This window comes from Mustela nigripes, chromosome 9, assembly GCF_022355385.1.
Source record: "Mustela nigripes isolate SB6536 chromosome 9, MUSNIG.SB6536, whole genome shotgun sequence".
Classification (NCBI taxonomy): Eukaryota; Metazoa; Chordata; class Mammalia; order Carnivora; family Mustelidae; genus Mustela; species Mustela nigripes.
In genome coordinates this window covers 19,884,511-19,904,645 of record NC_081565.1, presented here as the reverse complement: position 1 = coordinate 19,904,645, position 20,135 = coordinate 19,884,511, and the positions used below count along the sequence as shown (strand labels likewise).

At 54.1% G+C, this 20,135-nt stretch overlaps 1 protein-coding gene across 6 annotated transcripts in view; it reads left to right on the top strand.

Moving 5' to 3' along the window:
* RGS3 (regulator of G protein signaling 3) overlaps positions 1–20,135 on the top strand; it is a 117,618-nt gene that overhangs the window by 33,357 nt on the left and 64,126 nt on the right. For all 6 annotated transcript variants that reach the window (XM_059410998.1, XM_059411000.1, XM_059410999.1 and 3 more), the window contains 7 exons: positions 1,862–1,943; positions 2,704–2,809; positions 4,020–4,371; positions 5,208–5,247; positions 10,237–10,433; positions 12,642–12,725; positions 17,937–18,048. In XM_059410998.1, the coding sequence (XP_059266981.1) occupies positions 1,862–1,943; positions 2,704–2,809; positions 4,020–4,371; positions 5,208–5,247; positions 10,237–10,433; positions 12,642–12,725; positions 17,937–18,048 (973 nt within the window). The remainder of the gene's footprint in view (positions 1–1,861; positions 1,944–2,703; positions 2,810–4,019; positions 4,372–5,207; positions 5,248–10,236; positions 10,434–12,641; positions 12,726–17,936; positions 18,049–20,135) is intronic.

Below are 20,135 nucleotides of genomic sequence, written 5' to 3'. Positions count from 1 at the left end.
GAGAGCCCGATGCGGGACTCGATCCCAGGACTCTGAGATCATGACCTGAGCTGAAGGCAGCGGCTTAACCCACTGAGCCACCCAGGCGCCCTGGAGTCCCAGCTTCTGCCTGGGCTAAGGATGGGTTGCGAGGCCCCATGAAGTCCTCCCTGGTCACATGGAGTGGATGGGGCTCCTGACAGCTTCCCTCAGCCTCAGCCTGGGCTTTCCACAGTCACTCCATAGTTTGTTTTTCTTTCTTTCTTTCCATTTTTTTCTCTTCCTGTCTTAGCCGCATGTTTTCCCAGAATTCTTATGGGAACAGGGTATTTTCCTGCCCCCTCCCCCTTCCCCTTGTCTGTCAGATTTCCTGTTTTACAAACTCGCTTTGAATCCAGGCCCAGGGCTGGTGGGAAGCAGGGCCTCAGGGGCCTCCCCAACAGCCTCTGAGGGCCTTGGTCACCCTGCGTCCCCCGGCCTTCCCCTTCCTCATGCCCGGCCTCTGGGACAACTGGTAGGTAAATGCCAGGCGCCCAGCCTTGAAGACAACCTCTAGAGGAAGGAGTCTCCTGACAAGGCCAATGGCCCTTGACCTTTTCCAGCTTGCTGAGCTGTCCTTTTCCTCAACCTGCCTGGGACACCCTCCCTCGTGCCTCACCAGGGTCCCCTCTGTGTCCACTTCTCCTATGGAGTCTCTTGGGACACCAGTGAACCCTTCTTCTGACTTTCCCTCCCCTAGGCTCTGAGCAGCCTAGAATCCCTTGTCGGGCAGTCAGGGCCTGGGCCTTCTGTACCCCACCCACGGCCTGAAAGGCAATGCACAGAGGGCCAGTGTAACAAGGCTGAACTGAACTGAGCCAGCAGACGGCACTGCGCCCTGCTGTTTCCTGCTGCTGGTGGGACGGTGCAGGACTGTCCTCGCGAAGCACTTGCTCGTTTCCAAGCCTGCCATCCAAAGTCAGACACAAAGAACTGTTCCCAGCTCAGTGCTTGTACTTCGCTCCAGTGCATGTTGCATCCTTTGCCTCAGAGAGAGCTGCAGATTCTTGTGGCCCTCTAGGAGCCAGAGATCAAGACCTCGTGCCTCCATACCTCAGCAGAACCTGGCATGCATGCAGTAGGAGTTCGATAATTGCGTGTTACTTGCAAAAGAGATCCAGGTGGCAGGGCCCTTTCAGGGAATTTCTGGAAGTAGGGTTGCGGATCTGCCATGCAGCAGACACTGCAAGGTCAGTGGCTAGTTCAGATTCCACCAGGGGGCCTGTCTGTGCCCTTACCTGCCCCTTCCCCTGGGAGTCCTCCCTCACTGGATGCCTTGAGGCCCCAGCAATGGACTGCCCCAAGAACCTAGCACTTGTTCCCTGACCCTTGTCCTGAGGTTGTATGTGCATCCCCGTCTTCCCTCCCCTGTGCTCTGGGAGGGCAGTACCCAGGTGGACTTTGTCCCTGGGACCTCAGCACAGGGCCAGCCCTGGGCTGATACTCTGTGAACCCTTGGGGGAAAGAAGGAAGGGACGAAGGAGGCAGTGGGTATGGGCAAGGTGGAGGTGGGCAGGTCCAGGGGACTCTTTGGACTGGACCATGTTTCTATGGGGTCTGAGGAAGACGGGGTTTGCCCCGCCAAGGCTCTGTCTGTTCTGAACCCTTCTGCCTCAGCCTGGATTTACCTCTTGAGCTCTCAGCCTTCCTGCTTGGCCCACAACCCAGTGCTTAGGATGCCTCGACCAAGATGGGGAGAGCAAGGGCTGGCCAACCTCCTTCTTGGCTCCAGCTCCCTTAGAAAGGAGGGTAGGTCTGAGCAGGGCCTGTGGGCTTCCCGACCTTGGAGCAGAGGCAGCATCCTTGTGGCATCTGGGAGTAACCGTGCAGGGCTGTGTCCTAGATCACCATCCCGAGGGGGAAGGACGGCTTCGGCTTCACCATCTGCTGTGACTCTCCGGTTCGAGTCCAGGCTGTGGATTCTGGTAAGTGTATCGGCGGATGCCAGCCCTGCTTGACCACCACGTGCCTGGCTTCATGTGGGATCTAAAAGGGGAGCCCCAAACTGGAGTGGTGTTCTGGATTTTCAAAACAAAAGAATAATATTTTTAAATGACCCCAGATGAAACTGAGGTTTATGAAAATATATCCACAATTTTTTTCTTTTTATCAAAATGAAAATAGATTTTTATGTTTTGTTTCCCAATCACATTAAATGGGAACTAAACCTATATTTTCAGTAAGGGCTGCATGGGAAAATGAGAGTCATTTAGGGACTTAATTGGGAATTGGTATTTTATTCTATTCCCAGCCTGATTAACACTTAAAAATAGGTATTCCGTCTGTTATTTTTCACAAAGACTTCTCCTTATTGTGGAGAAGTCAGAGCTTGGTGATCTGGGTTCCCCACCCCCAATTCCCCCGTGCCTGCATACGGACGGGCTCAGGACTGGTGCTCAGTGAACAGTGTTGAAGAAATGAATGAAGTATGGGGCAACAAGAAAGGGTTCTCCAGGGGATGGGAGGCCCTGGGGAGACCGAGGCAGGACAAGACTGGAAGGGCGGACAGCTGAAGAGTGAGTGGGAAAAGGGGTGCCTTCCTCCAAGACCCCTGAGAGCCACCAAGGTTGGCATTTCACAGATGAGGAAATGGAGAGGGCCAGTCTGCCCTGTGGTGAGGTCACTGTGGAAGCCTTGACTCTAGGCCCACGGGAGCCCTTGGGTGGCCTTTCTCTGTCCCTGCAGGAGGTCCGGCGGAGCGGGCAGGCCTGCAGCAGCTGGACACGGTGCTCCAGCTTAACGAGAGGCCTGTGGAGCATTGGAAATGCGTGGAGCTGGCCCATGAGATCCGGTGACAGGGGAGGTGGGGGGCTCCGGGCCTCGGGCTAATGGCACACCTCCCCCCAACCCCGGGCACAAGGCCTCACCCTCCCCTCCTCCACGTGGCTGTGAGCAATTCACTCTGCTCTTCAGGGAACCGTGTCTCAGCCTGCAAATGGAAGGTGCAGGCTCTGAGCACTTCTGCATCCCAGAGCAGACAGTGGGCAAGACACTCTCACGCGGGTCCTGCGGATCCTGCGGTTCCCGTCGCGGCTCCAGTGGCCGCCCTTTCTACTCCAGCTCATTATTCCTGTGACTTCAGAGCTCAGCCTGATGTTTTTTTGTTTTGTTTTGTTTTGTTTGAAGATTTTATTTATTTATTCGACAGACAGAGATCACAAGTAGGCAGAGAGGCAGGCAGAGAGAGAGGAGGAAGCAGGCTCCCCACCAAGCAGAGAGCCCGATACGGGGCTCGATCCCAGGACCCTGGGACCATGACCCGAGCCAAAGGCAGAGGCCTTAACCCACTGAGTCACCCAGGCCCCCCTCAGCCCGTTGGTTGTATCTTCCTTACTATTTCGCAAAGATTTTATTTATTTATTTGACAGAGCGAGATCACAAGTAGGCATAGGGAGGCAGAGAGAGAGAGAGGAGGAAGCAGGCTCCCTGCCGAGCAGAGAGCCCGATGCGGGACTCGATCCCAGGACCCTGAGATCATGACCCGAGCCGAAGGCAGCGGCCCAACCCACTGAGCCACCCAGGCGCCCAGCCCGTTGTTTTTAAAGGGCGGGTAGATGTTGCAAATGTTTCAAGTGCACACTTGAAAAATTATTCTTTAGAATGTTTGGGTCCCCTAAGTTTCGACCCGCTGGGGTGAAACTCTCATGACCATTTTAGGTAGACTTCTAGAATGGCTGGACCGTGGGGTTGCACGGAGGTGGCTGGCTTGCTTGTCCTTGCTTAGACTCTGCCCGTGGCCCACATCACTAGTTGAGTTTGGTACTCTTGTTTAACCTGGCCTTGGCCTTGGGGTCCTTTTCAGCCACTGCCAGTCAGCTAGACTTGACTGGTTAAGTGAGGGACACTTCTGCTGTCTCAAGCTTATCTCCCTTATCTCCCTTCCTGCCCACCCACTAGGGGTCCTCTCCCCTTCCCCACCCCTCTTCTCTGCCCTGTAGGCCCCTGCCCCGGCTGACTTGGCCCAAACTCAACCTCTTGGTGTCACCCCCCCGCCACTGCAGGAGCTGTCCCAGTGAGATCATTCTGCTCGTGTGGCGCATGGTTCCCCAGGTCAAGCCCGGGCCAGACGGCGGGGTCCTGCGACGGGCCTCCTGCAAGTCGACGCATGACCTCCAGTCACCCCCCAACAAGCGGGAGAAGAATTGCACCCATGGGGCCCAGGCACGGCCCGAGCAGCGCCACAGCTGCCACCTAGTGTGTGACAGCTCCGATGGGCTGCTCCTCGGGGGCTGGGAACGCTACACAGAGGTGGCCAAGCGTGGGGGCCAGCATACCCTGCCCGCGCTGTCCCGTGCCACCACCTCCACTGACCCCAACTACATCATCCTGGCCCCACTGAACCCTGGGAGCCAGGTATGGACAGCTGGCTGGAGGAAGGTGAAGGGTATGGGTCCCCGGCCTTGCACAAAGCTGCGAAGGGAGGAGCCTGCACGGGGCTGGAAGGGTTCAGGGAGGAGGCTGGGTATGTGTTAGCTTTGGCTGCTTTTGGGGAGAGAGAGCAGATGGGTCTCTGTGGCCCAGGGCACAACTCCAGGCCCACGGGATGTCACAGGGAGGAAGACTTCACCTCAAAAGGAGGAAGAGCTTCTTGCAGGTCTGTGCTTTGTATACAGAGAGGCATGGGCTGTGGTGAGAAGGGTGCGGCCCCTGTCATGGGTGGGAATGCCGACAGACATGACAGCACAGAGGGTCAAGGAGTACATGCACCAAAACGTTAGTCCCATGGGACACTCTGGGGAAAAAGTGTCCCGAGGTCAAATAAGTTTGAGAAATACCCCAAACTCTCCTCCTCTTCTGGGAGATTCCCAGTGCAGAGTGGCCTTCTCGAGGCTCTGAGGGTGTCTTATGGGAGAGAGTGGTTTAAGCCAGCATTTCCCCAATTCCCTTGACGGTGCCCCCTTCGTGGTTGGGCTGGTAGGGTCCCACAGTGCCACGGATCCCTCGAATGCACTTTGGAACAAGCCACCGTCAAGAAAGTTGGGGACGCCAACTAAGAGTTCCACTAGATGAACATTAAGGCTCTATTCAACTCTAGCATTCTAGAAGATTCTGGGTTGTGTAATACCTCCAAGTACCACCCTCTGCTCCTTAGCCTGAGTGGCTGGGTTTTGTGCCCTGAGATGCTCCCTTCCTGCCTGGTTATCCCTCCCCATTCCTGGAGCTGAGGTGATTCTTGTCTTCTTTTGCAGTTGCTGCGGCCTGTGTACCAGGAGGATGCTATCCCCGAAGGTGGGTCTGTCCTCTGCTGCCATCCCCACCAAGCCCCAGAGAGATGTGAGCTCAGCTGTCAGGATCCCCAGCGCATTGACAGACTCTCTTCCCCCTCCATGTCTGCTCTCCCTCCCTGAACCAGTGTCTCTCCTCCTTGGAACCTGAACTGAGAAGGAAAAAGGAACCTTCCCACAGCAGTCTAGGACATGGTGTTCAGGATTCCGGCATTCGATTGGGACTCATTCCGTTTTACTGAGAAACCAAAATGTGTTAGGTGTCATAGGCCACCCGGTCAGGCCCGCCCAGAAGAGGGGCATGGAGGGCTCAAATCGGAGCTGCGTGATGGTGAACTATCCTTGTCCTCTCACTGAACCTCAGTTCATCTATAAAATGGGGCTGACAGTTCCCACCTCAGAGGGTTGTCTGTAGGGGTAAAGGAGAGACAGGCTGTGAGCAAGAGCGTGTCTACTGAGGGAGGCTACGCAAAAGATAGTTATTTTCGACCTGCAAGGGTGTCTCTGGACTGGTTCTTCTCCTTTGGCCTTTGAATCCTAGCCCTATGTATTAAAAGTCAGGGAGAAAAGCTGAGCTTGAAACCAGGGCCTCCTGAGGATGCCTGAGATCCCAGTCTTGGTTGCTGGAGCTGGTGGGGCATTCCAGAAGGCCCTCCACATGCCTGACGGGGTCCAGCCGACTCAAGTCCAGCTGGTATCTGGAAGGCGGCCACCAGCTTTGCCTGGTGGTCCCATGCTCAAGCCCTTTTTCCAATGCCTACAGAACACCTGGTGACTTCCTTCCTTGAGAGGGGCCTTTTCCCAGCCACTGGCAGACTCACTTCCTTGCCATCCTCCCCATCCGTAGTGTGAAGTCGATGCTGGCTTCGAATGGATACTTGGAAGAGCGCCTATGCCTTTGGTGGGGGGGGGGGGGGGAATAGGGCTCCCATCAGGCTCAGAGCTGCTGATGGAAGGCATCTTCATTCTCTCCAGGGTAGGCCATTTGGATGGATGAGCCTGGTCTTTTGGCAATGCGTCTGTGCTCCTTCTGGAGAGGAGTCTGATAGTTATTCAACACTGAGTTCTTAAAAAGCTTTTAGTCAGCGCATTAGGGCAGAGCCGGGTGTCTCTGCTAAATGGTGACTTCATTAAGGCAGGGCCTAGGCTGGCTCCTTTCTGCAGATCCGGTGCTGGGCCGGGGTGTGGCAGGCAGCAGGTACTCAGAACTTCAGCCGAGTGACCGAGTGAAGGAAAATAACCCTGGCTGGTTGCTGCTGGGGTTTGCAGGCCTGTAGCGGAGCCCCAGAGCTGGAGAGGGCACCACTTTTGGTGGGCTAGTGGAATGGGATTGAGCCCTTCTTGGCCTGACAGATGCCTCCAGAAGTCCGCCCATCCTGGATCCACGTTTTGATTCCCCTCTGAGAATACAGTATTTTTTTTAAATTAAATTAAATTTATTTATTTGACAGAGATCACAAGTAGGCAGAGAGGCAGGCAGAGAGAGAGGAGGGAGCAGGCTCCCTGCTGAGCAGAGAGCCTGATGCAGGACTTGATCCCTGGACCCTGGGATCATGACCTGAGCTGAAGACAGAGGCTTTAACCCACGGAGCCACCTAGGCGCCCTGAGAATATAGTATTAAGTGGACCAAGGACACAGTCATCTAAGCTGTGGAGAGAGGGACAGGTAAGGAGATGTGACCGGGTTAATAACAGTGGTAGCTTTTTGAAGGCATTGTACAAAGAACTTGACCTTCCTTCGTTTATTCTTCATTGGTAATGGCTTTCTTCAGTATGCAAGTGTAGCTTGGCTCTTTATCAGCGATCAAGTCTTCACAGCTCCCAGTCCTGGAGTTCAGAGGAAGGGGTGGAACTGAACCTTCCCTTAAACACACTTGGGGTTCCAGAGTCTGGGGCCGTAACCGCAGTGCCGACTTCTGCCTCCTCCTCTGGCTGGGCCGCCTGGCTTCTGGCAGGGAGGGGTGAGTTGAGCCATCCAGAGTTGACTGGGGTCTGGTGCCCTTCTGAGGCCTCGGGCGTTTGCTGCTTATAGTTGGCATGTTCCCTGGGGCTGCTGGTACCCTCAGCATTGTCCCCGGCCCTGCGAAGGAGCCCAGCCTCAGATTTTCCAGGGCCAGACTGGGATGGCTGCCAGGGCTCACCTCGGGAGCCAGAGCAAAGCCGAGCAATTACTGTGTTTGGTCAGTGGAGCAGGTGTTGTAGCAAAAGGGTTGACGTGGGGGTTTGGACCAGAGGATGTTACGAGGTAGCAGGTGGGAAGCCAAGGAGCTTGACTTCCCAGAGCTCAGTAGCCGGGTTACAACCTGGGCTGGTTTTAAAATAAGATACTCGCAGAAAATCCGTTTTGGAGAGCCACGCCCACTTGCCGCAAGTTATCCAGGGCTGTGTGGAGATGGGGCTCTCGGGCGTGACCACTGCATGGGTTGGATTGATTTTGCTTTATACCCGACATTGGTTGAGTGTCCTTGGGCAGGTCACCCAGCAAGGCTAGGCCTCAGTTGTCTGGTCTATAAAATGGGGTTAAGCACACTTTTCCCACCTGAAGGCACAGGTATGTCGTTCAGCTTATTTATGGCTCTGTAGGCCCAAGGCGTAGATGCTGTGACAGCCCCATGCCGCTGGGCTAGGGGAAGGGAAGATGGGGATTCTTTTCCCAGTCGGAGACTGAACGCACAGGCCCCAGATTTTGGCCTCGGCAAATGGTGCCCTTTAATTTTGATCTGTCTCAGTCCCCTACTTGTCAGTCCTGTGTGGTTTTGCCTTCTCTGGTCTAGGCTTGGTCATGTTCAGTTAGACTATTTAGTTTCAGCTGGACCGTGTGACCTCACTCACGGTATGGTTTGAGCCCCAGCAGCCCTGTCCTCACACTGGCCATGCTGGGTAGATGGTCTGTTAGCTTGGGTTTGTGATAATCCCTTATTCACTCCACTCTTATAAGCCCCTTCCCTTCAGGCCTGTGGTGAGAGCCCCCCCACCAGCCCCAGGGCAGACAAGGTGGCACTGTGTGTTGTCTCCACTTAGCAGTGGGGAAAACTCTGGCTCATAGTGGGAAGGCACCTGTTCAGGTTACATAGCCAGAGTCTGGGGGAGCCAGTGCTCATGTTCATGTGTCTTGTCCAGCTGAAATCCAGGGCAGGTCTGGAGACAAAGGATGGGTTCTTTCAGCAAAGGGGAGAGGGCATGGCAGCAAACACCCCTCTCTGGGACTGGGATCAGGGGCCAGATCAGAGGAGGGGCTGTGGAACTGCTTCCATCCATCTGTCCCTCTGTCCCTGCTCCCTCCCCCAAGACCCAGGGCTCACATTCTTTCTACTCTAAGCCACTCCTTGAAGAGGCAGGAAGTGGTTTGAGTCTTGCCCCAAGATATGGCTGTGATCAGTGGTCACTTGTGATGGGGATCTGACTTGTTTTTCTCACCCGACTTGGTGAGAAGGGGCATGCGGTGGGCGGTAGGCGTGGCAGAGGAAGTAAGTGTGAGATCTTTTGAGCTGAGTTTTTCCTCTGAGGCCAGGACCTCGCGTTGGTGGGGAGCTTCCCAGAGATGTTGCTGGGCGTAGACCACCTGTTCACCCCTGGCTGCCGGGACTCGGGGTGGGGGTGGTGGTGGAAGGAGCCTAGGCCAATTGCCCACCTGGCAGCAGCACACACACACACACACACACACACAGACACACACACACCCCCGGCGCAAAGGCCATCCAGGTATTTGCTGAGTCTGAATGCGATGCACTTGGCCTCCTACCTGCTTGCACCCAAGAATCCCTGATTTTTAGCTACTCTGTGTTTTGCTCCTCTGCCCAGTGGACAGGACCTGATGAAGACCTGCACGCTATCTCTTGTTCAGCGTGGGGGGTGTGTCCAGCAGTGTCCCCTGAAAGAGGAGCCCCTGCTGTGCAGCCTTCTGCTCTCTTCCCTGAAGCATCTCTCTCTCTCTCTCTCTCTCTCTCTCCTTTTTCTGATTAGAATAATGTGTGAGTTGGTGGTTGACCAGAGTGCCTTCTGGCTGGCAGTGAAGCCTGGGATTTTCATACTGTGCGGGGTGCCCGATTCACTTGCTTTTCTGAGTAGAGGAGCCACCACAACAAGTGCCACAATAAGTTAGCAGCTAACCTTTGTTGTGCTCATAGCAGGTCCCAAGGAATTGTTCTAGGGCTTTGCTTGGAGCGTCTCACTGAATTCTCATGGCAACCCACTGAACTCGGTTCTGTTACTGCAGTTGAGGAAACCAAGACTCTAAGAGGGCGAAGGGAGTAGCTGAAGGTCACCAAGCTAGTAAGCAGAGGAGTGGAATCTGGGCACAGCCACATGGCCTCAGAACTGGGGTTCTTTTCCTGGGAACTGGCCCAGTAGGCGCCGCTCCTTATTTTAGACCGACACGGGTGAGCCAGGCTGCCTCACCTCCCACCGCTAATAGAGGGCAGTCTCCAAAACAGCCTGGGAAAGGCCCCTGTCTCCGCTACCGCTGGACCTCCAGTCCCTCTGTTTGTGGGACCCGGAAGGCGAGGGAACCAGTGAGCTGTGCTGGGCATGCAGAGGGAGCCATGGGGCTGGTGGTGGTGTGTCTGACACCCAGGGCCGCCCAGCTGACTGATGTTCTATGTGGGACTGTGGGTCCGGTGAGGTCAGATCCTCTGATTTTTCAAACATGAGAGATTTCCTGATTTTGAAAAGCATGAGGCCAAACTGATAGGTCTGACTTGGGCTCTGAACAGGAGGCGGGGACTGCTGCCTCCACCAGCTGGTGGTTCCCGGCTCCTTCTGAGTCCCGGAGTTGCTTCTCTATGGGTCAGTACCTCCCAGAAGAGTGTGAGGGATTTCCCTGCAGCCTGAGACCCTCCTGAGGCCCCCTTCCCTGTTCAGCACCTCTCGCAGGGCCCGGCATGTGGCACATGCTCAGTAAATGGTGAGAGACCGGCCACGTCTGTGTTCTGTTTCTGCAGGGGGGCTGCCTTTGCATGGAAATGCATCATGGTCCCCCATTTCTGTTCCGCAGAATCTGGCAGTCCCAGTAAAGGGAAGTCCCACACAGGCCTGGGGAAGAAGTCCCGGCTGATGAAGACAGTGCAGACCGTGAAGGGCCGCGCCAACTACCAGAACTGCCCGGTCATGAGGCCGCACACCCCACATTCAAGCTATGGGACCTATGTCACTCTGGCCCCCAAAGTCCTGGTGTTCCCAGTCTTTGTTCAGGTGAGCTAGTGGCTGGTCCCAAGGGCTCCCTTGGGAGACGAGACAGAGGAAAGTCCTTTGCCCCAGGATCATTCCAGAAGATTTCCCTTTGGGGAAAGAAATAACTTTGGGTGCACAGGCTTCTGGGGGTTATCCTGAGGGAGCAGAGGTTCCCAGGGTGAAGATCAGGAGAATGAGGGCAGGGAAGCCGAGCAACGAGGGGCTCTTTTCCCCGATGCCTTTCTCAATTTTCCCTTTCTCTGGGGACAGGGCAGGCACAATACAGCTACTTGTTGGCACTGCCACGGGGCCTGCTTGCTGAGGCTCCTGCTTCATGGCTCATCCAGTGGTTTGCTGTTTGTAAATGACCGAGGGAGAGCCTTGGAGTCTGGCATCTTGTGTGTTCTTCTTGGTCTTAGCCAACAAGTCTGGCCAGTATGAGCTGGTGCCTGAGATTCATTTCGATGCCCCTCTCCTACGCCTCCCTCTGCTCCTCCCTTCCTCCCCGTTTCCAAACCTCTGTGTCTTCCACCCCCAGATGCCATCGGTGTGAACATACAGGTGTCTTGTCTGTGTGCGTGCACACACTTCAGAAGGAAAACCGAACAGCCCCTGTTGTACATTTTCTATCCTTTTTCCTTTTTCAAATGGGAGTTGCAACAGGAACGTTCCCTGCGTCACTAAATACTCTTCCAGCCTTTGATCTGTAGCGGCCACACACGGCTCTAGCTCACGGACATGTATTTATTTAACTAGCTCTCTGTTCAGATAGACTTCTGGCTCCTTCCTTTGCTACTGCAAACAGCTCTGTGATGAAAATCCTTGTGCATGAATTGCCCCTTTGATTATTTTCCTTGGAAGAGAGCCCTGGAACTGACATGACAGGGTCATGGGTCATAAACATGTCAAAGGCTCTTTATATATATTGACAAATGGCTTTCCAGAAAGACCATGTTGGTTGGTCCTCTCATCAGCTACATAGAGGAGACATGGTCCCAGGGGCTTCATTTCTGACCACGCCTTCCTTCTCCATGAAACTCTGGTGGGTGACACCCTTCGCCCCGGACGGCTCCTGCCTTTCTTTTTGTCTCTTCTCTTTCTCAGGACAGGACTGCGAAACTCTTGGCATTCACGTGGGCTCTTTTTCATTTTCCTTTTAAAATCTTTACACAAAATGAAAATTTGTTTTCAGAAAGTTATAACAACATTTAAATTGCAACGTACATAAACCCAAAATGGCTTAATGCATGTACAGGTGAACCAATCATTGTAAAGGTGAACCGGTCATTGTATCTGCTGAGATAAAGCCATAGGCCGTGCTGCCCCTCCAGAGGCCATGTTTCCTCCTGATCCCCGTGCCCTCCTCCCCTCTGGGCCTGCCCATGAGCCCGACTCCTGGATGGTCATCTCCTTGCTTCCCTTTACTTTGACCACCTCTGTGTGCTTTCCTGGGGAACGTATTTTGCTTGGCCTCTTCTGGGGCTTGCTGCTTTAGCCTCACATTCTTGGTGATATCCACCCAGGGGTTTGTGCGTAGTGGACATTATCTTTCTTCCAGAACCTGCTTGGTGTTGGGTACCTAGAAGTCATGTTATAAATACGAATGCCCCCAGGATAAGCCCTGCTGGGTCATCCAGATCCTAGGGAGCTTTCTCTGGGCTGGGCAGGGGGCGGGGGCTCCAGAGCAGACACAGGGTAGGGTGATGGGGTGGGTGAGAAGTTGGGGTGAAAATCGGTCCCTGGGGACTGCTTGCCAGGAAGGAGTCCCTTAATGTAAACGTGTTCTGCGTGGAGAGCAGGGACCAGCCTGACTCTGAAGGGACGGGAGAGACCAAATCTGTCACGAGGCTCTCAGGATCCCTGGCAGTAGGGACTTTCCCCGTGAGGCCAGAATGGGACAGATGGAGGAGAGGGGGGGCTGGAGGGCCCCAGGGCCCAGTGGAGTCGGACTGTAAGCACCTAAACGTGTGGCTGGACTTCCTGCCAGAACATGGCTCTCACGGAGGGGCTTGGTGGGGAAGGTGGCAGCCACAGTTCCACCCAGCACAAGAGCATGTCTTTCTGTTTCCACCTGTGTGTGAGGGGGCGTGTGGGCTCTCGGGCTGGGGGGAGGCTGGAGGCTTCTCTCAGTCGGTCGAGAAGGTTCTCTGTGGCTGGCTCTGGCAAGCTTGCCTCTGCCCCACACTTCATCTCCCCCTGGCCTCTCTGAACTGCCCGCACTGTTTTCAGCCTTTAGATCTCTGTAACCCTGCCCGGACTCTCCTGTTGTCCGAGGAGCTGCTGCTGTACGAGGGGAGGAACAAGGCCATCGAGGTAAGGCTTACTTACACATGTGGTTTCACCAGCATCCGCCAAGCCCCTGCCTTCTCTCTTCCTTGTGGTCTTAGAATTGTACAGTCTCAGGGTAGAAAAATCCTGAAGTCTTCCCCCTCCCTCCCCTGCCATCCCCCTCTTTACCGATTGGCTATCCAGCTTATTCTTGTACATTTCCAGTGATGGGGAACTCACCACCTATCAAAGCTGTTTAGTCCACCTCTGATGGTTAGGACATTTGCCCAGCCCTGCAAGACATCCCATTGTCCCAACTTCCCCTAAGGAGCAGGAGAGGTAGTAATTTACCCCAGCTGTGAGGAATGACTTTGTAGGTAAGAAGATTGGAGCTGTTAGCCAAAGAGAATTTTCTGAAGGAGCATCAGTTACTCAGGTTTTTCCAGGTCTGTATTAACCCAAATCCCAAATCCTTTTCTGAGGAATAAGCCTGTGATTTCTTCTGGGCTCTCACTCTGCCAGCAGAGGCCTGGGCGTGGAGATCATGCCGTTCGGCCTGGGAGCTGGCCTCTGCTTATCTCTAACTAGGGGAATTTCCCTCACCCACACAAGCCCCAGAGCCGGCTCTGGCCTGTGAAATCTTCTTGGAGCAGAAGCTGGAGCCTGGGGATCTGAGTGGCCTGGAGTGGCTGGAGCCTGGGGATCTGGGGGCTTGCTGCTGATCAGGTCAGCTGTGGGGCTTGGCAGAGCTGAGTGGCAGCTTGGGGGTAGAGGAATGATCGGGAAACCCGAGGCAGGAAGCATACAGCCAGTTTCTGCTCTGCTGCTGGCTCACTGTGACATCCCTGTCCTTCCTTCCTCAGTACTCTTATCTGAGCCAGCGCGGGGCGTGTGTCTTTGAGGTAGCTGAGGTTAGTGGCTCACTAAGGGCCTGTTCAGCTTCAGTCTTCTGGGGCCTTATGTGTAGCAGTGGCTAAGCGGGAGGCTGCTTGTGTTTTTTCTCAAAAAGGGGACCAGAAATCTCTCTTTCTCCCTGGGGAGACCACATGCTTATTCCCACCACGCTGGCATTGCTCACTACATTTCTGGACTTCCTCTTGAGGAGCTTTCTTAGGAACCTTGGCATATGTTACTGAGAGAGAAAGACTTCATCTTGGTGAGGGGCATTTGAGTTTTAGGAACAAAAAGTTTCTTGGAGCGGTGCTTGATGAGTAAGTGTGTGATGGAGCTAATTCAGGTGGCCAAGGGTCAGGGAGTGAGGTGTGGCTGCAAATTCCCAAGACCGAGAGGAAGGCAGAAATGGCAGCTCTCCGAAATACACACATCTGTCTAAATTTGCTCCTTTGTTTGTCCTCTCGTCATTAGGTGCTCAGACACTCCGCACACAGTGTGTATTCTCTCGGTGTGGGCACTTTACATAGCAGGTCTTCACTTCGCTCCCACGGCATCCTCACTCCTCACGAGAGGCCCAGTTGTCCCCATTCTACAGATGAGGAAGCTGAGGCTCTGATGAGATTGGCTGGAACCCCAGGGCCTCCCGGCTCATTAGGGGCAGGGCCAGCCTTAGCAGTTGGCTCTTTGGCTTGGAGTTGCTCTCCATGCTGCCTCCGGCGTGTTTGTTGAAAAACGGCCTGGCAAGCCCAGACTGGAGCCATAGCCTGATTATATTTACAATCCATCCCCAAAATCTTTGTTTAGGGGCTCTTCGGAGTCTTAGAACTAAAATATCCTTTTTGAGGACTGAAAGAAGTGATTTGAAAATCCAAGTAAATATATTTCTTTTTCATGAGATACGCTAGGAAGCCAAGGCATGGATCTTGGGGCCTTCAGGTCAAATACATGAACCATTTCAGGAGGGGCTTGGAGAAGTTTGTAGAACCACAGCATTAGTTGGGACCTCCGAAGTCCTGTGTTCCTGTAACTTTCCAGATGATGGTTCCATCCAGGTTTTGATCTGGAAGAGGCCGCCCCTCCAGGCACAGGTTTTGTTACTAGAGAGTGCTAAATTGTCAATTTTCCCTTACCCGTAACAGAAAACTTTATTCCTGGAATGTTCCCCCCTTGTTCTTCCCCTCTCTTCGAGCGTGCTCCAGCTGGCTAATGTCTGTGAGCAGATGCGGTCTCACACTGGGCTGCCCCACGTCACACCCCTCCCAGAAGTCCCACACTTGAGTAACGTGCCCTAAGATCACAGGATTATGGCCTAGCCTCTCTTACACGTTCAAACAATAGCTGTTGAGTATCCACAGGGTAGCCAGGCCCTGAACTCAAGGTCACAGGGGAATTATGGGGCTTAAGATGGACACACCCTTACTTTATGCACTGACTCACTGAGTTTACCATTAACTAAGGCACCAAGGTCTTTTCTGCAAACTCTGCCTTTAGGCAAGATCTCCCGAGGAAGCTTGGTTAGGGCTACTTGGGAGAGGTGAACTTCCAAGTTGCAAAGATTTTCTAACCAAGCAAAACCTTTTACCCTCTGCGAAAGCAGATGTATCCTAGGAGCAGATGTGGGGAAGACACCTGGTGGCTCCCATGGCCTGTTGGGGAAGGCTGCAGGTAACTGGGTGGTGGAGAAGGGTGTCACACCACTGTGGGCTGCTACAGCTCCTTGTGAAGGAAGGCCAGCAGGATGCTGGTGACACAGGAGAGGGGCCCCCCTGGCATGCTTTGCCCCTCTGCCCTGCCTCCATCTGTGTGCCAGCTCTGTCCTTTCCCTGACCCGACCCTTGGGGAAATTCTCTATTCAGGCCTTAATCACTTCCTGTCTAGACCACATTCTCAGCTCTGGGAATTGGGGCCAGAGTGGTGGCCTGGAGCTTTTCTCACCTTGCCCATGGCTCTTCCCCAATGGCTGTCCACCTAGCTCTCTTTGAGCCTGGGACGTTTTTTGACATTTTAGGTTCCTGGCAGACTGTCCCCCCGCCCCGCCCTGCCCCCCTCCAGCTTCCCTATGAGTCTAGAGGTGACTGCCAGATTTCTTTGGAGTGGGAAAGCCTATAGGTTTACATAGAGAATCAACCCCTGAGATCCTTCTCAGCTCTTAGATCATTTTCTACCCTTAGCTTCTTCCCTTAGCTAAGACTTTGGGTCTTCTTTACGTTTCTGTTTTGGTCCCTGCTTGGATTGTTTCACATTCAGGGGCAGGACGGCTGTAGGCATCTTGCTACCCCTTCATATTGGGAGAGCTTTAGGGTCAGCCAGACCTGGGCAATGGTCCCTGGCTGTGTGCCCTTGGACTGGTCACTTAACCTCTCTGAGCTGCAGGACCCGCATGTATAAATGAAGGCAGTGATGTTATTTTTTTTTCTTTTTTTCTCCTTTTTTAAAATTTTTTATTTTATTTTATTTTTTTTAAAGATTTTATTTATTTATTTGACAGAGAGAAATCACAAGTAGATGGAGAGGCAGGCAGAGAGAGAGAGAGGGAAGCAGGCTCTCTGCTGAGCAGAGAGCCCGATGCGGGACTCGATCCCAGGACTCTGAGATCATGACCTGAACCGAAGGCAGCGGCTTAACCCACTGAGCCACCCAGGCGCCCCGGCAGTGATGTTATTTATAAGTCAGAACCCACTGAGCAGAAAGAAAGAACTTAACAGATGGGGGCTTCTTTTAATCCGTGTTGGGTCAGGACTGTGGTTTAGAAGAGGTCCAGAGAGAGTCACTGCCAAGATCCCTCCGAGCCCACAGTTTAGGAGCTCTTGTGTTTGGTCCCCATTGGAAAAGCTAGAGTTTCTGAGAGCCTCCTGCTCAACGACACCCCTGTTGTCTCTGGGGCCCAGCTTCCTTCAAACCTCTGCACTGTGCTCAAGAAGCCAAGGGGTTCTTTGAAAAAAACTTATACATTTTTAAATCACAAAAGTAATAGACTCTCTTGTCATACGATGCAAATGAAACAGAAATGTAGGAAGTGAAATTCTACTCATGAAGAGTGGTATCATAGACATGTAAAAAATGTATACATTTACAGTTTTATTAGACAAAATTGGATTGAGCTGTAAGCATTTTGGCACATTGCGCTCTTTGGCTGTAGATCCTGTTGAGATGCTGTTGAGAACATCCTTATAGTTTCATATTAATTTCATGTGTAATTCATATTACATATCCTTGTAAGTAGAACATTAGAGGTGGGTTTCTTAGGTCACCTGGAACAGTCGGAGAGCTAAATGTCACCATGTTAACTTTCGAAACTGCAGCAACCCTCCCGCACACCCTCCCTGTGGCCTTTGGGGGTGCACGCCGAGCCCTCTGGCTCTGACTCTTACCTCAGAGTAGATGAAGTGTCAGGTTTTGACACCTCAAAGGGAAGTCCACAGAATTAATAACATTTTGTTTTCTTTGGAGACTCTAAAATTGGATTTTATTGCTTTTAACTAAAGGCCACTGCAAGATTTACAAAACAAAGAACAGTGTGATCTTCAGTGGCATTACAAGATCAAGCAGGTTTTTTTTTTTTTTGGCCTGAAACTATGCTAAGCATGCCTGTTGGTTTACCTATAATGTCTAAAAATAGCATTCGCCTTTTATTTTTGGAGCAGCTAGTGGATAAAAGAGATAAAAGTCACACACATGTCCGTTTTGGAGTGTAAGTAACTGGCTTTTTCTCAGGCTGATCATGCATTAATGCAGTTAAAATTATCCTTGAGGAATGTGATAAGAAGACCTTATACTGCTCAATGCTTCCATTCAGTCTGCCCAGGGCTGGTGACAGAAGCCTGTGAGGGACTGGGACAGCGACACTCCCCTATCTCTATAAACAAGAAAACCAAAGCTGAGGGTTCGGGTTCCCTAACCAAGTGTTCATGGCTCCAAGTGGGGAGCCTCAGGACCTCTGACTCCAAGGGCAGTGCTCTTTCAGCAAGACATGTAGAGAAGAATACAAGCAAATGTGCCAACATCCCGCAGCTCAAGGGTGGCGCCCAGCCAGCAGCTCTGGGAAGTCAGAAAGATGGCCTGGCGGGAGGTGGGCGGTGAAGAGGCCTGCAGGGGCCATGTGCCATGGGAGGTGAGGGTCGGATTTTATCCATCTCCCCGCCCCTCCTCCCGCCCACTGTGAAAGTGTAGAAAACACTAGAGCAATAGGGAAGTCCTCATTGCACATCATGTCTCTGTCCTTGGCGGAGGCCACACTAAGAGTCTGATCCTCGTTCTGCCCAAGATGACAAGGTCCCCTTACCCGGACCTCCCGGGGAGGTTGTGGCCACTGGGCTCTGGGCCAGCAGAGCGGCCAGTTCAGTGTGCTCCGTGGTGATGCAGGTGACGCTCTTTGCCTACTCCGACCTGCTGCTCTTCACCAAGGAGGATGAGCCGGGCCGCTGCGACGTCCTGAGGAACCCCCTCTACCTCCAGAGCGTGAAGCTGCAGGAAGGTAAGTGTGTGCCCCAGAGACGCCTGCCTACTTGCCCCGAGTCCCACTCCTCCCAGTGGCATGGATGCCCCGGGGCTTCCAGCCATCAGTGGGGCATCTGAGCATATGCAGTGGGGTCATGTCCGGCCCCCGGGGCTGCGGGGCTCTCGGAGGCCGGCATTCCATGCTAGGCTGTGCAATCTGAGCTTCTCTGGAGGCTTCTGGTCCAGGCAATGTTTCAGGGAGGTGGTGGGGTGGAGCCGGCTGAGCTCAGGCCTCCAACAGACCCATGTCTCCATCTTGGCCCTGCCCACCCCCCAACCTGTGACCTTAGGCACATCTGACTTAACCCCTTTGCCTTTGCTTACGTGTAAGCAGGGCTCCCGGTGTGGGGAAGACAGTTGTACAGATTTGGGAAGGTTGTGTGCAGAGGGCCCGGGCCACGCCAGGTCCCCAACCCCACTCACAGCACACAGCCAGGACCCGAGAGCACCGCTCGTATTCCTCCCAGCTGTGTCGCCCAGGCCAGAGTCCCGGGGAGCAGGGGCAGTGGGAGCCTGAAGACGATGTCCCCTGCAGACTTTCCACGGTGCCTCCTCCGCCGGGGACCGGGAAGCCTGCTGGGAATATCTGCTGAGCGGTTTGGTTTGGCGCCTGAAGTCTCTGCCGAAAGGGGCTTGATTTCCTCTCCCAGATTATGAAAACAACAACAGACCTGTTTGAGCACGGGTGACAGGGGCAGAGAGGAAAATATTACCCAGTGAAAGAATTCTGTTTTGACGGGTTTTGCTCCAGGAAAACTTCCTGCCTGTTTGCGGACCCGTCCCGGGTTCCTGAGTGTTGGGCGCCCCCGCTGTTCTTCCTCCTCAGAAGCCCAGGGAGTGTGAGAACCTCCACTCTGGCTGCCCCACAGGAAGCCACTTATAACTTCTCCTTCTCTGCCTCAAACTTTCTCCTGCCCACTGACCAGGGCGGCTCCTGAGGGGAAAAAGCCAGTCATCTCTCTTGGAGCTGGCCCCTCCTGCAGGGTGGCGGCTAGCAGCCCTTTGAGCAGATGCGGCTCTGACCTTGGCTCCCCGGTGCCCACCCGAGGAGGGGCAGGTGAGAGCTAGAGCGACTCTGCCTGGGGTTTCGCTGCCCCTCCCGGTTTTCCTCAGACCCAGCTTCCCCTGCAGCTGCCGTTCCCCTGTCCCTGCTGCACCCCTGCATGTGTCCTCACACGCACACTCATGCGGTGTAGCCCCTTCCTCTGTGGCCTGCTCACCCCAGCTCAGACAGTCAGGACCCAGGCAGGGGTGGGGCTGATCGGTAACAAGTCCTGACTGATTATGAAAACCGAACCCTTACCCAGTTGTGCTCATCGCCCAGTCTGGGGCCACAAGCCCAGGACCCTCATCTGCTCAGCCTCCTGCTAGAAGGAGGGAGGGGAAAGAAGAGGGACTCCACCTGGCTATGCTTTGTTGGGGGTGGGTATTGGATGGGGGAAGAGAGCTGAGGGTAGTAGCTGGGACTCTGGGCTCAGCTCTGCAGCTAACGCGCTGGGTGACTTCAGCTGGTTCTCTCCCATTCCTGGGCTCTGGTGTCTTGGACCGTGGAAGATGGTTTGGACAAGCCCTTGATGTTCTTTCCCAGCTCTGACACCTCCACATGGACCCTGAGGTTGCTGTGAGATGCTGGACGGTGCCCAAATGTCCTACCTCCTCCCCTTAGAGTGCGGTTGGGGGTGCTCGGCTGGGAATTAGCTGGATCTTCCCCTCCTGGAGCCCTCAGACCCAAGCCTTAAAGTTAGAGTCAGCGTGAGCTCAGCCTTCCACTGGGTGGCGACTGGTCAGAGTGGTGGTGCGGGGCCTGAGGTGTTTCAGAGAAACCTTCCAGATGCTCAGCTCATGTGAGCAATAGCCTTGGGCAGGCATGGCTTCCTGGAGGTGGAGGCCACATCCTCTCTGGGCCAATGGTGGGGTGAGGATGGCCGAGGCCCGTTCTCCTCAGGAGGGATAACCACGGCAACCTGAGCCTCCTGGACTGACACGGGTGTTGGGGCGTATGTGCGAGTAGGCATGTGTCCTGGGTGGGGGATGGTTGGGCGCTGATGCGTTGTCATGCCCTTC